The sequence below is a fragment of the Limanda limanda genome, chromosome 10 (assembly GCF_963576545.1).
Source record: "Limanda limanda chromosome 10, fLimLim1.1, whole genome shotgun sequence".
NCBI lineage: Eukaryota > Metazoa > Chordata > Actinopteri > Pleuronectiformes > Pleuronectidae > Limanda > Limanda limanda.
In genome coordinates this window covers 17,837,293-17,850,629 of record NC_083645.1, presented here as the reverse complement: position 1 = coordinate 17,850,629, position 13,337 = coordinate 17,837,293, and the positions used below count along the sequence as shown (strand labels likewise).

At 44.0% G+C, this 13,337-nt stretch overlaps 1 protein-coding gene across 1 annotated transcript; it reads right to left on the bottom strand.

The window, feature by feature from the left end:
- Positions 1-536: 536 nt before the first annotated feature.
- Positions 537-11,353, bottom strand: sesn4 (sestrin 4). Its single transcript, XM_061079577.1, has 9 exons — positions 11,159-11,353; positions 4,387-4,584; positions 4,007-4,189; positions 3,622-3,867; positions 2,708-2,822; positions 2,431-2,555; positions 1,381-1,547; positions 1,120-1,264; positions 537-850 (listed from the first exon to the last, which is right to left on the bottom strand). The coding sequence occupies exons 1-9, from the start codon at positions 11,231-11,233 to the stop codon at positions 761-763; spliced, it is 1,344 nt and encodes a 447-aa protein (XP_060935560.1). The 5' UTR covers positions 11,234-11,353; the 3' UTR covers positions 537-760.
- Positions 11,354-13,337: the final 1,984 nt, after the last annotated feature.

Genomic DNA, 13,337 nt, shown 5'->3' with positions numbered 1-13,337 from the left:
TCTAAAAATGTTTGTTACATGTCGTACAGCGACAAAGAAAAGGCATCAGACCCACACACTGTGTGTCTCAATGTCCACTACTAACAAGCTACCTTGCATTATAAATATATAAAGTTTTAAAAAGTGCTTATTAAAAGAAACTATAGTGATGAGATAACTTCCAGCAGTGTCACTGTCGTGTGTGTTCTCGACCAGCATTAATACAAAATGCTTGGGGAGAGCAAAATGGTCGTCCTTCACAGTCCGTGTACTGTCGTCCAACACTGACGAGGATTGTCCAAAGAAACAACAAAAACAAAAGGCCCTGGTCTCCCGCTGACATTCATTCAACTTGTACAGAGAGATATGTTCTGGGAAAGTAAAGGAGACTGATCCAACTTCAAAAAGGACAACATTGGCCACTGTAACACGCTGCTACACCCAAGCAGTTTCTCACAGACTGAGCTGGAACACATAACAGGTACAAATTAAAACAACGCTAGTCAATAATTGCACATTATCTTAGAGAGTCAAGATGTTTGACAAGAGGACGTCACAACAGGAGTCTGCAGAAAGGGGGGGGGGGGATGAGGGGACTGTGGCACACTATGGTATAAATACATTAACTCTGAGGAAAAGAGAAGCATATTCATGAGGCACAGCTACAAAACAACGGAGCTGTGTCCCTCCAAGTGGCGCTCTCGTCCCGTTGAGACTTCATCCTCGCGTCTCTGGGTCTCGGTACCGGTGAAGAGTTTCGACTTAGTGCCTCTCCGAGCACTTAGGCAATCATGTACTGAGTGATGGCTCTCAGAGCGTACAGCAGCTCCGCCTGCAGCCGCGCCTCCATGATGAGCAGATTCACATGTATCTGAAGGAGAAAACACACAGCAGGTTAACATGTGGTGTTTAATTAATGTGGTACATTGCGTTTAGTCAGCCGGGCCGAGATCTATACCGCCTGCCTTTTTAAGGCCGACATATAGAGAGTCTCCGATCTAAACCCAATGTGCATGTCTTTAGACTGTGGAGGAACCAGGAGAAAACCCTAGCAGACATATAAACTCCACAGAAAGTCCCCTCTTCCTGTGAGGTGACCACTGCACCCCCATGCAGTCCATCTAAAAAACTCTTCCTTACCCTTTCTGAAGTTTTGAGTAGAGCCCAACTCAGAGGACACACTGGAGTTTTGGTGGCGTCCGGAAAACAGGCCACCGCCTTGATGTACAGCTTTAAATCCCGTGCCAGCAGCTGGTTCACTTCCCCATAGTCATAATCGTCATAGCTGTGGCCGCAAAATGAAAAAAACGATTGTTGACTCAACTTACAATGTAAAGTAGGAGTTTTGTAGGTGTCAAAATTGTGTTTTAATTGTTGTCAGGTGAATAAAAGGTGTCTCACCGTATTCCTAACACACAGTGGATGTAATTCCAGATCGCCCTCTTCAGGTCGGAGCTGTGCAACGAGGGGAGAGTGGTCACGCTCCTGAATCTGTCGTCCAGGAGGTGCCCGATGTCCGAATACAATCTGTTGACTAAGGAGAAGCCGTGGTCCTCCCATGAATAGTCCTACAGAGTCAAAACAACAACAACATGTTTACTGTTTGAGACGTGTTCAAACAATTTAACCCAGTTTCTGATGTTATGTGAATTGTTTTTTCAGAGACCAGGGAGTAAAAGTAGTTCAGGAGAAAGAAATGAAGTGGGACATATATAACTATATATATGTTTTTAACAACATACAGTGACTTTAATAGAACTTAACTGTCACTGCCGTAACACTGCAAATGTTCCTGTTATGGGACTAATAAACGTTTATATTATATTATCTTATCTTAAACAACTGGCTTTCAGAATACAGTTACAAATTTTAAAACTCAGTCTTGTGTTCATGAATATTTAAGGAAGAACTGTAAATATTTGTAGGGATAAAAAAAACTGACTCGTGGTTCCGATGATTATCTGTAATTTTCCCTCCTGGAAACATTTTGAGATCCGGAGCCAAAGTGCGTTAAAACGTCAAAATCAATATTGATTGAGCCGCTGGGCCTGGGGCGGCCTGATTATAGAAACCTAATTTACATTTTGATTTGGCCACTGGCCTCGGCAGTCCACTCTGTGTTCTCTGTGTCACCGGTGCAGTTTGGAACTCGGCCATTCAAACATAGAAACATCGTAAATTCTACCAGACATGGGACTGAAGCTTATATTACACAGTCAGTTTACTGTACATGAACTGACAGTAAATCTAAATTGCTGTATCATGTTGTAGATCTGTTTGGTTGCTCAGGTGACAGGTTGTAATCCGACACTTTGGATTTAGAACTGTGTTAATCTAATCTTCAAATCTGGGGCAAATATACCCTGTGGCTACAGCCTCAAGTGCCACAACACACACATGAAGTTTACTGACAACAACACCTGTCTGATGATTCATGCAAAGTGTCCTCACCTGAACTCTGAATACTTGGAAGTGGTCCTCCTCTCTCCGAGCAAACTCCACGTAACAGAAGTTGGGGTCTGTGATGAACCGCGACGGGTCTGCAAAGCATATTATCTCCTCCTCCTCTTCCATGTCTAAATAAAGACACAACGAAAGGAAAGGAGGCGGTGAGAATGTGTCAATAAATGTAACCGATGAGTGGTAATTGCTCAAGTTTCACACCATGCGGTCTAAATTTAAAACAGTCGAGATGACCCTCCCGAAGTCAGTGGGCCAATCACGTTACCTGTTTGCTGGAGCGTCTGGGTCTGCAGCAGACGCTCCTCTCTCTTCTCTCGCTCCTCCTGAGACTTCTGGATCCTCTCTTTTAGACAAGCCATGTCGCAACTGGAGTCAAGAGACTGTCGACACAGATACCACACAAAGTACAGATGAAGTTAACCTTTATGGATTCTGGCACAAAATAACCTCTTCATATATTTATTATTTCCTGTTATTTCATATTTATATAGATTAATTCTAAAAATCGAAATGAGACTAAGCTACATCAGATTCATACAGAGAGAAAATAACGATTGTTCAACTCCACATTGACGCCACGAGATCCTAGGCAGAGAATAACCTGAACACTAACATTCTCTTAGAAAACTATGCTGAAAACAGTTGTCAATTAACTGATGGAGAGAAAATTAATCAACAGCTTTTCTAAGTGTTAGAGTCGTGTCTTCCTCTGGTTTCAGCCTCAATGTGTTGATTTCCATTTCCCCCGTTTCCGATCATTGTGTTAAAATGTTTTAGTTTTTTTTACTTTTGGTTTAAAAGTATTGTATTTTTCGATGTTTCTCCATGACATGTTATAGGCTAATAGAATATCAATAATTGTAAATAATATCAAAATTAGAGATAAAATAATCATGATAAAACAAAACTGTTGTAATAATCCAAATTTAATAATTTGTTTATAATTGTCTTGCCAGTTCATCTCAATGAAAGAAGGGGGAAAAAGTGTTAAAATAGAATTCCACTGAACATTAACCCTCATGTCTATTTCCACAGCTTACATGTATGCTGATGTATAAACACAACATTAAAGAAACCAGGACAAATGAAATTCAAAAAATGTGTTTACAAAACATCCTGTATATCTTTCTGAAATTCTTTGTGATGTTTACTTAATGAAATCCAAGTGTGGTTTCTCACCCGTCGTCGTGCTTTGTGTTCGGAGGGAGTGGCGAGGGACTGAGGCACGTTGGTGTTGCCGTTGGCAGCATCAAAGGGGCAGAAGGTCGGCGGGGTACCGTTAGGAGATTTGGAGCGAGGGACAAAGTCTGAGTCTGTGTCGCATCCAAACACAAAACTGCAGAGGGCGTGGCAGTGGGCCAGGATCACCACGGCCTGCACCAGCTCCGCCAGCGACCAGCACTGCTCGCCCGACTTCAGCAGATTCTGGAGGGGCAGAGACAGAGCTCAGGGTCTCACAGGTCGCATCAATTAAACACATCAAGGATAAAATTCATAATATTTTCATGCTATCCTTGTTAAGTTGGTGTTTATTTTATTGTGTGCGGTTTGGTCTGTGCTGTACCTGAATATGTGAGCAGGCGATGAGCCAGGGCTGGTGGGCCAGCACCTTGTTGATGTGGGCAAGGAGGCGAAGGCGAGGTGGTGCTGCCTCCAGACCCTGAAGCCACAGAGGGTCGCCGCCCACCCTCAGGAACTGAGCTGAATGCAGGTACACCAGGTAGTTGCAGTGATGTCGTGCAGCAGCCTGGAGGTAAAACAAAGACAGACAACTCAAATATAAGAGGATGTTATTCTCCATTTTCGAATGATGCAAATAATTATTGCTGCCATAACAGATGGGGAAAGTAAATTAATATATTTGCTTGTTTTGCTACATGTACAGTAGAATGACAACTGGTGAGATGCTGGTTCTGCAGTAACAATAGCAGACAATTCACTGACCATGATGGCGATGTAATGGCGGTATGGCAGCGGCAGAGGGCCGTCCATGTGCAGGATGTAGTGCTGTGTGCGCAGGAAGCTCTCCAAGTACTGAGGGTGAGAGGCCATCTGCTGGAAAACCGCGTCCACGCTCCCCCTGCTGACCAGAGCCTTCATGAACAGCAGTGACACGCGCTCCTTCTCACCGTTCACCACCACCTACGGAGACCAGGACAAGGAGGAGGGAGCTCAGTATCTGACGGCACAGGCCAAAACATTAAGCTCTTTGTTAAAGCAGTGCAAGCTGAGATATGCATGTGACGCTGAGTCTGTTGCCAGTGAAGCTGAAAACTGACCAATCAGTGAAACTATCTCAGGAATCGAATATCATGTTTTGTTTTTACCCAAGATGATAAACATTGGCTGGTTATAACGTATCAGATGTGGATCTGATGGTGTTCTTCATTCTATATGAAGGCAAACTGAAGAACAACATTATAAATTGATAATGCCTTTCTTTGTTACATCCCTTAAATCAAATATCTTCGTCTTTTGGGATTTTAGTTGGAAATGACTAGCAGTTTGAAGTTGTCACACAAACATAACGATTCATTAGTAATAGTAAAGTAATCAGCAGATTAATCAACGAAAAACAAAATAGACACTTGCAGCCAGACAGTCATGGTCCACAGTGACAGTTATTATTGTCTCCACTGGTTTTGTGATTCTTGAGCAATGATTATGTAATGTATTCCTTCAGGATACTGTGACAGACATATAAATATGTTTTATGTTGAATAAGATTGGATTAAATAAGACTAACGATGACAGGCCCTTGGAAGTAGTTTGAAAGTAAAAGCAGGTCTCAAGATACAGTTGGACTTCACTGTCCAAACCGTGTGAGGACAGACTCAGACCCGGCTTTGGTCTGAACTTATGTTCCAGTCTTTAAATCAGCCCGAGAGTCTTGGAAGAGCAGCAGCCATGATACTGTGATAGCGGCGCCACTGGCAAGTAAATGCATTCCTCACATTATTTTTTTCTCAAAATAAACCAAGCAAACAACAGTGCACAACTGGGAGCTCAACACGCACACACACAGACTAACTCACTCTAGCCACAGCAGGGCCTGATGCTCAATACAAGTCTTCTGTATTGTTATTATAAAATGTAGATGAAGTACCATGCATTGACAGGAATTCCCTTTGGTGAAATGAAATTAATGAGAAACCAAAAAAAAGACGGCCCAGGGCTGAGACCAAGGAAAACAAAACAACCAGGGTTGTCTTTTGAACGGGGGATTTACATGCAGGGAGGAACCACAGATGAAGGAACTAATGTGAAAGTTGGGCTTAGGAGGCCTTGAAGAGGGAAAACGCTGCAGCAGCAAAGAAATGAATGAGTCCAAACACACAAACATAGAAGCGTCTGGGCGGACGAGCCTGAGGCCAAGAGAAACAGACTCATGTGGAGAGGGAGGCCGACTTGCCCTCGTCGGTAACGGCCCTTTATTACCGCTCTGGCTGTTGTATGTTCACCTCTAGGAAAACGTGTTGAGGGCTCGGCCGCGGGTGAAGACTCAGTTCCTCTGTACGTGAAACCTGAGAGCACAGTGACCATCAAAGCCAAATGGTTCACTCCCGTTTGAACCATATGAATGTTGACCAAGATTTCCTCAAACAGCACAGACTGCTGTCGAGGACTATTGCACTCCGCTCAACACAGAGTGACTTCAACTTGTGTGACCGACAGTCGGAGCAAACGGTGACTATCAGGCCTTCATGCAGCTCTTTGGCATTCGGCGCCATGTTTATCTGGCTGGTAGCTCCATGAGATATTTCACTTCTGCCTGCAGCGAATGAGGGTTTCCTCCTGATCCTACAACAGGCTCCACCTCTTGACCTACATAAGGGCCCATGCTCAAATCTTAAACGACATGTTAACATAGTGCAAATTAAACAAATCCTGAGTATTACACTGATGTTTATATTGCCCTAATCTTTGTTTATAAAAAGCCAATAAGAAAAGGCTCTTAAAGACAAAAGGGGGTGTTAAAAAAGCAGTGTGTCTGCTGCAGGAGAAAGGAACGAAATGAGCCGGGCTCGGACGCAGACCCCGACCCGCTCTCCTCTGTCGACATACACGGGTAACAGCGTGGAGTGACGAGGAGCACACAGGTGCCTGCCAATCAAAGAGCTATTGACGAGAGCACAAGTATCTCTCTCCAAACACAAGAGCTACTGATTAGCATGTTGCACTGCAGAATCTAGGTTACTGCTCCAACAAGAGAGGAAGACTGTTTTAACTATCCAGCGTTTCAGAATCCTTCACCAAACAGAAAACATGCTCCGAGTGTGCGACTTATTCAGGGCTTAAAATACCACCTGTCCTATTTTTCTATCTGTCTGTGTAGAATAAGCTACGACTGCGACATTAGCTGATTATACTTTACATCTGAATGTGAATGAGCAGTGTGAAGAAAATCACTCTTCAGTTTGTTTAATGTATGTTGTGATTTGCAATGATGTACAAAAAAGATCAATTGAATTCAGTAGGTGTCTGTGATTTAACACAGATAAAGACACTAAATCTGAATACAATACATTTAACACATTGAGAAGATGTTAATCTTTTGATAGGGATTCCTTGCATTTAGTTGTTTAAAAAAATTGAGGCCAAGATATATATGAATTATGCATCAGATTTGACGATGGAAAAATGTGCTCAAGTAGGACAAACTACAGTAGAATCACAACAGTGTATATAAATGAGCATAAAGAAATCGGCTTAAGATTGTAACAGTCTTTCGATTTCTCATTCTTTTTTCTGGAGTTATCACGATTAATCTACTGCTACAACTAGAGCCCCAGAGATAAGAGTAAGGAAACTGTAAATGAAATATGAATACTTCTAGTTATGTTATTTCATCCGTTGCAGCTGTAATAGAAACCTAATGTAAGTTTCAGAATCACAGCACATCAAAGGATATGAATTCAGAACAATAGACATATTTGACTTTTAAGTTTCAGACCCGCACCACAGACTTAGAGGTGTGTGGAAAAAATAAGGAGCAAGCTGAGGACAGCAGTCACTCCTGAAAAACCAGAAAAATATGATCCCATTAAAAAACCCTTATCAGAGAGTGACATCAGGTACAATCAGGTGACAGAACTTGCTGAAGTGTCTCCAAGCAAGGCACAGACTTCTGACTCCTCCAGCTTATCTATGCAGCAGCTCTTTGTCCAGAGAGAATGCAAAAAAATAATTTTTGTAAGACGATAAATTCAAAGTTCCTTCTGCTGATGATAGACCAATACATTCTGAAACAGCATCTCTCCCCACCAGCTTCACTGGACTGCTCAGTCAGCTAATAAACACACTGCAGTTGTCATCAAGAGAAAAACACAAATACAAAAAGGAAAGCCAAACAGAGAGACAAATCAAAAATCTCCACAGACATACGATTCCACTTACTGGTCCTGTCAGTCTTCAGCGACTATAAAATCTACAGCTGTGACTAGTGAAATAAGTGACCGCACCATTCTGGCATCACACAATCACGGAGAAAAAAAGTGCAATCCCACGAAACATGTCTGAACAAATAACAGGACAAGTCGAACTGAAAGAGGAACTACTGATGGCGTGAGGATCTGTGAGGCAGGAAATGAGACATCACACAGCTTTTAACTGAGTCTGCTGACACCTTGAAACAAAAGCAAAATTTAAGCCCAGCTTCCTCTCCTCTTCAAAATAGATGGTGTGTTTATGACCATGCAAAATGAAAACTACCCAGGACTTTTGAAAAGGTGAGTCCACATCAAAAATCTTGTTTCCCCTTTTCACAGCTGCTGGACTGATTTAGAGAAGCCATCTTTGTTTCAGTGATTTAGTACAGTCATCCATCCCCCGTGAATTCATTCTCATTAGAACTAATCAGTGATTAATGTACACTAGGGGTTTAGGTTTAGGCAGACATCCTTTGCCAAAAAGTCCAGACACTTTCGCTCACTTCTTTGTCTCTCTTGTCTGAAAACAGGCCCCGAAAGCAGCAGCTCTTATGATAAGGTGATATGCTTCTTACTGTCCACCCACATGAAAAGAAAAAAAACACCCGTATAAAAAAGAAAAAGCTGGTAACAAACACGTGTGGGTGGATATATAAAACAAAAAGGAACACGTCATCATTTAGGTGACTGTGTGGTATTACAAAGCACAGTCTGGTTTTGCATAGATGCAAACACGTCTCCTGAAGCACAGGATCATAAAGGCTTCCTGCACATGAAGCTATTAATCCTGCTTGCTGTATGCCCAGAAGCAAACCATTTTGAAAGAGTCATTTTTCTCAAGTCAAACACAAGCCTGAGGGTGAGAAAAGCGCCACGGCTGTGTTGATATTAAAGCTGCTGTATTAAAATCACAAGATGAATCCTAACTTATGGGCCGGCTGCAGATGATTTAAACAACACCTCACAGGGGGGGCTGCTCACGAACAATCACAGGTGCAGACCATTTGACATTCAAAAAAAATACACCATCTCCCCTCCAAGCATAGAAGAGGTCATTTGTTTATTGATCAGAGGAGCAAGAGGCAGCGATGAAATGAAAAAACAGAGGTGACGTCAGTGAGGGGAAGAAAGGTAAAGGGAGACAAAGACCGGCTTTGAGAGCCGGCTGACAAACCCAAACAGCAGCAGCCCTGTGAAGGAGAGCAGAGGACCACGGTGACACAAAGACATGGAAAAATTACGCCACCAGTCTTCCAAGGGTAAATGTGTCAGCTCGGGATGAGACGTGCATGTGCGCATGTAGTGTCTCTCTGTGTGTGTGTGTGTGTGTGGTAATAATGGTGGGCTGCAGAAGGGGGGCGGCTGCAGATACAGGAGAGGGACATTCAATCTGCATTCCGATTGAGCCTGGAGGGGGTCCATCCTTATCATGCACCAGCGTCCAAGCAACATTACTCTCTCTCTCTCTCTCTCCCCCACACACACCCCTCTTGCCCCCCTCTTTAAATCACAGGAAACACAAGCAGCCAGGGCTGATTTTGGCTCTGCAACCTGAACTCAGGGAGAAGCACACAACAAACCAGCTGCAGCCCAAAGAGGTGTCTGAGAGGAGGAGAAGGAGGAGGGTAGTGGTGGGGTGGTGGGCTGGGTGGGACGGCACATACAACACAACCAAGACATACAAAAACACTGCATCCAACATAAAGCCGATGAGTGATCGGACCTGTCAGAAAGCAGCAGGACGGGCAGGTAGACCCCGGGGAAGACACACAAACACGTTAAAGAGACCCCCATTTGCTGGAGCTTAAATGCAACAACACGTATCCCCTGTTTATTTGAACCGACAGCTCTGGGATCTGTTCGGCAACTGCTGCGAGTTCCTGGAAACTCAAAAGGTTGTTTACCTCTGCAACATCACCAATGTGTCCTGCGTGCGTTACATTATCCACGCGATTATGTTACTGGGCGCTCGTCACCAGTTACAGACGAAGTGAGGAGTCGAATGCAACAGCAGGGCAGCCAGTGCCAAATGAATGACAGTGAGGATGAGCAGCAAACAGAGGGATGGAGGGACAGAGGTGCTGGGTGGGGGGGCAGAACACACGAATTAGGACCTGTAACCAGGCTGCAGGTTTTTTCCTCTCTCTCTGAATCCCTCGCTGCCTGCATTCCTCCCTGTTTTGCTCAATTTTCTGGAGCCTAATCTGCAGCAAACACGTCTTTTCTGGAGTGCACTCGCCCCACAGCGCCCCCCTTCTGTTGCAAAGTGAAAGAGCAGCGACAGATGAGAAAAACAACTTTGATTGGCAGTCCGGTTCAGCAATAACAGCACAATAAAAAGTGGGAGACATTAAACGGGACAGAGAACACGGATCCATCCCGGGTCTGTCCTCGGGGATTAAACCCATAGATCCAGCTCTGTGTCACCAGGAGGGTTTTATATCTAATAAAGTGAATAAATGTCCCCGAGGTACTTATGACATTTCTGTCCCAAATCCTCGGATGATGTCATCCTCACCTACAGACTTCTCCTCGCTGCAGCGACTTCCTCCATCACTGGGCAACAACATTTTAAAATAAATATGTGTTAAAAACTCAAATATAATCGCCACATTCACATGAATCTCTCTCCGATCAGAGCTGGAGGAAACAAAAGGAGAGTCTGCGCTTCGCTGTCACTGCAGAGGAGACGTGTAACCCAAAGACACACAATGCACACCAGAGAAAGAGGAACAATCACACAAATGTTCTCATCTACACAACATGTTAACACAACATGTTAACACAGCTTGGTGACGTTAGCGGCTGGAAGTGGAGGATCGCTGCGAGCTCGACGGGACTTTTGTTCCAGCTGAGGACGGAAAGTGCAAAATGTCCCTGAATGGGAATAAATGTGTTAACTGTCCACAACGGATTGAATCACGACACACACTTTGGTGTTGAGTTGTGTTTTCATATCGCCGGAGACAAACTGCGGGCAGAGCTAGCTCCAGGAGAACTTTGCTTGTTGGCTAGTTCACTCTGTAACGTTACTGATAAAAAAAAAAGTTTAGACTAGGACCAAACTATGAGGCTGGACTTTAATGTCACACACAGACTGTTTCCTGCCGAGAGGTTTTAATTCAAACTAAAACAAACTGCTGTAAGAAGGAGCCGCTAGCGAGAGCAGCTCCTTTATTCAGTATGAACGAGTCGCTGGGACAAATGAATGGAGGCTGCTCGGCTAGCCGCTAGCTCCCCGCTAGCCTCGCGGTGGAACCCGGGGAGGACCGACCGCTCGTACCGACCTGTTTGTGGACGCGCTGGCACGGGCTTCTCAGGGGGAACTGGCTTCTCTCCATCTTACTCGTACAGATGATCATTTTACTACAAAGTGCGCTGTTGCATGGATGCGGCTCTGTCAGTCTCTCCTCGGTGCTTCCAGCCCCCCGGCGAACAAAAGGCAGAGAGGCCGCCGCTGGCCGCAGTCAGTCCGGCGGAGAGCAGCTGAGGAGCGGACTGAGCCGAGCGGAGCTGCCCGAGCAGAGCTGACAGCTCCGGTAACAGTGCGGCCAATCAGAGAGCAGGGGGGCGGGGCCGGGAGGACTGAAGGAGCCATGTCTAAATGCTAATGAACATCTGCACACAACAGACACACACACACAACACAGACCCACACACAGTACAGACACACAAACAGATACACACAGACACACACATTACAGACAAACAATCAGCAAAAACGCACAACACAGCACAGACACACACAAACAGTACAGACATATAAACAGCACAGACACACACAGTACAGACACACAGCTAAGACACACAACATAGTACAGACGCAGTAGATAAACACAAACAGCACAGACACACAAATAGTACAAACGGCACAGACACACAAAGAGTACAAACAGCACAGTCACACAAAGAGTCCAGACACACACACACAGAGTACAGACACACAAACAGCAGACAGATACACAGTACAGACACACAAACAGCAGACAGATACACAGTACAGACACACAAACAGCACAGACACACAGTACCGACACACAACAAATAAAGACACAAACACAAACAGCACAGAAAGACACACACACACAGTACAGACACAACACAGACACACAAACAGCACAGATCAGTTTACACTGTGTAAACTTGGAGTCATCAAACTGAAAGTGAACAGATCCTCATGAAAGTAGATTTATTAACAGGTTTATTAACATGTAGGTTTTCTACAGACAATGAATTTCCATTGTTACACAACAAACATTGAGTAAAGCAAAATGAGGAAAAGTTCAAACTCATGTAGAAACAAGCACTGTATAACAAAAACTAAACAATTTGATCAAATTGAAAACTTTCACTGTTTGAGTACAAGATGGACTAGAGGCTGTTTCCATCATGTGGGCCTGCTTCTGTAGACAGTTTATATTTTTTGTGCACATTGACATGTTTTTAGCTTGCAGCTGGTTTCAGTCTTTTAAAATCCACGTCGACATCTTTTAACCTTTCAGTCCCAGGCTTCATGTCCGAGCTGACATGACCCTGATGACACGTTCAGGATTTTTGTTTTCTAATACAAGACAAAGCTCCTTCACAGACACAAAACAAGAGTCCACTGCCCATGAAAAGTTATTTCTTTTTGACAATCGTGTGCTTGTCAGGACATTCGTCTCCAGAGTAACTGGCCTCAGGTCGGCGTTTCTGGACTTCAGCCTGTAGGACGTAGAAGCTTCATGTCTCCTTCATCCCTCCAGTTAATCAGATGCTTAATGGCAGATAGTATTTCACATGCATTCCCTGCACTTCCTTGTACATTTGCATATCAGCCCACTAGTACATTTGTACTACATTTGTACATTTATACAGTGGCACCTTTGTACTTGGGAGAAAACTTGCATTCCCTGTTCTAGCTCTCTGTTTTCAGTTTGTTGTTTGTCACAGTCAGTTTTTCTTTGTGTCTTTTTGTTGGATGTGAAACCAGGCAGCAAATAAATTTCTCCCAAGTGGGACAAAATGTTAAACCTCCCAGTTTGGTGGTGAAGAATCTGACTTGTCTGCACAGAGCTCTGAACTCAACCCAGTATGAAATGCAACTCTCACAGTGGACTATATTTCGGCTGAAGCAGCAACACAACTGGATTCTAGATGTATTGATAGCCGACGTCTCAAAGCTGCGAGAGCTAGTTAACCGGAGTAAAACCGTAGATAGATCCCAACGATAAAATGCGTTCAAGTCATACAAGAGTGAACAGGGAGACAGTGAAATCTAAGTCTCACTGTGACCGTGCAGACACCCTGAAGATAAAGTAAAGACGCATCCTTTTGTGCTTGTATCTTCATCTTAACACAACAAGCATTTTAAACAGTCCCTCTCGCCATGGGATGTCCACGACTGACCACTGCATTCAGGCTGTTTTGATTGACCCTCGGCTTTGTTGCTTTTTCTATGAGCTTATTCACTCCATTCTTGTCTTA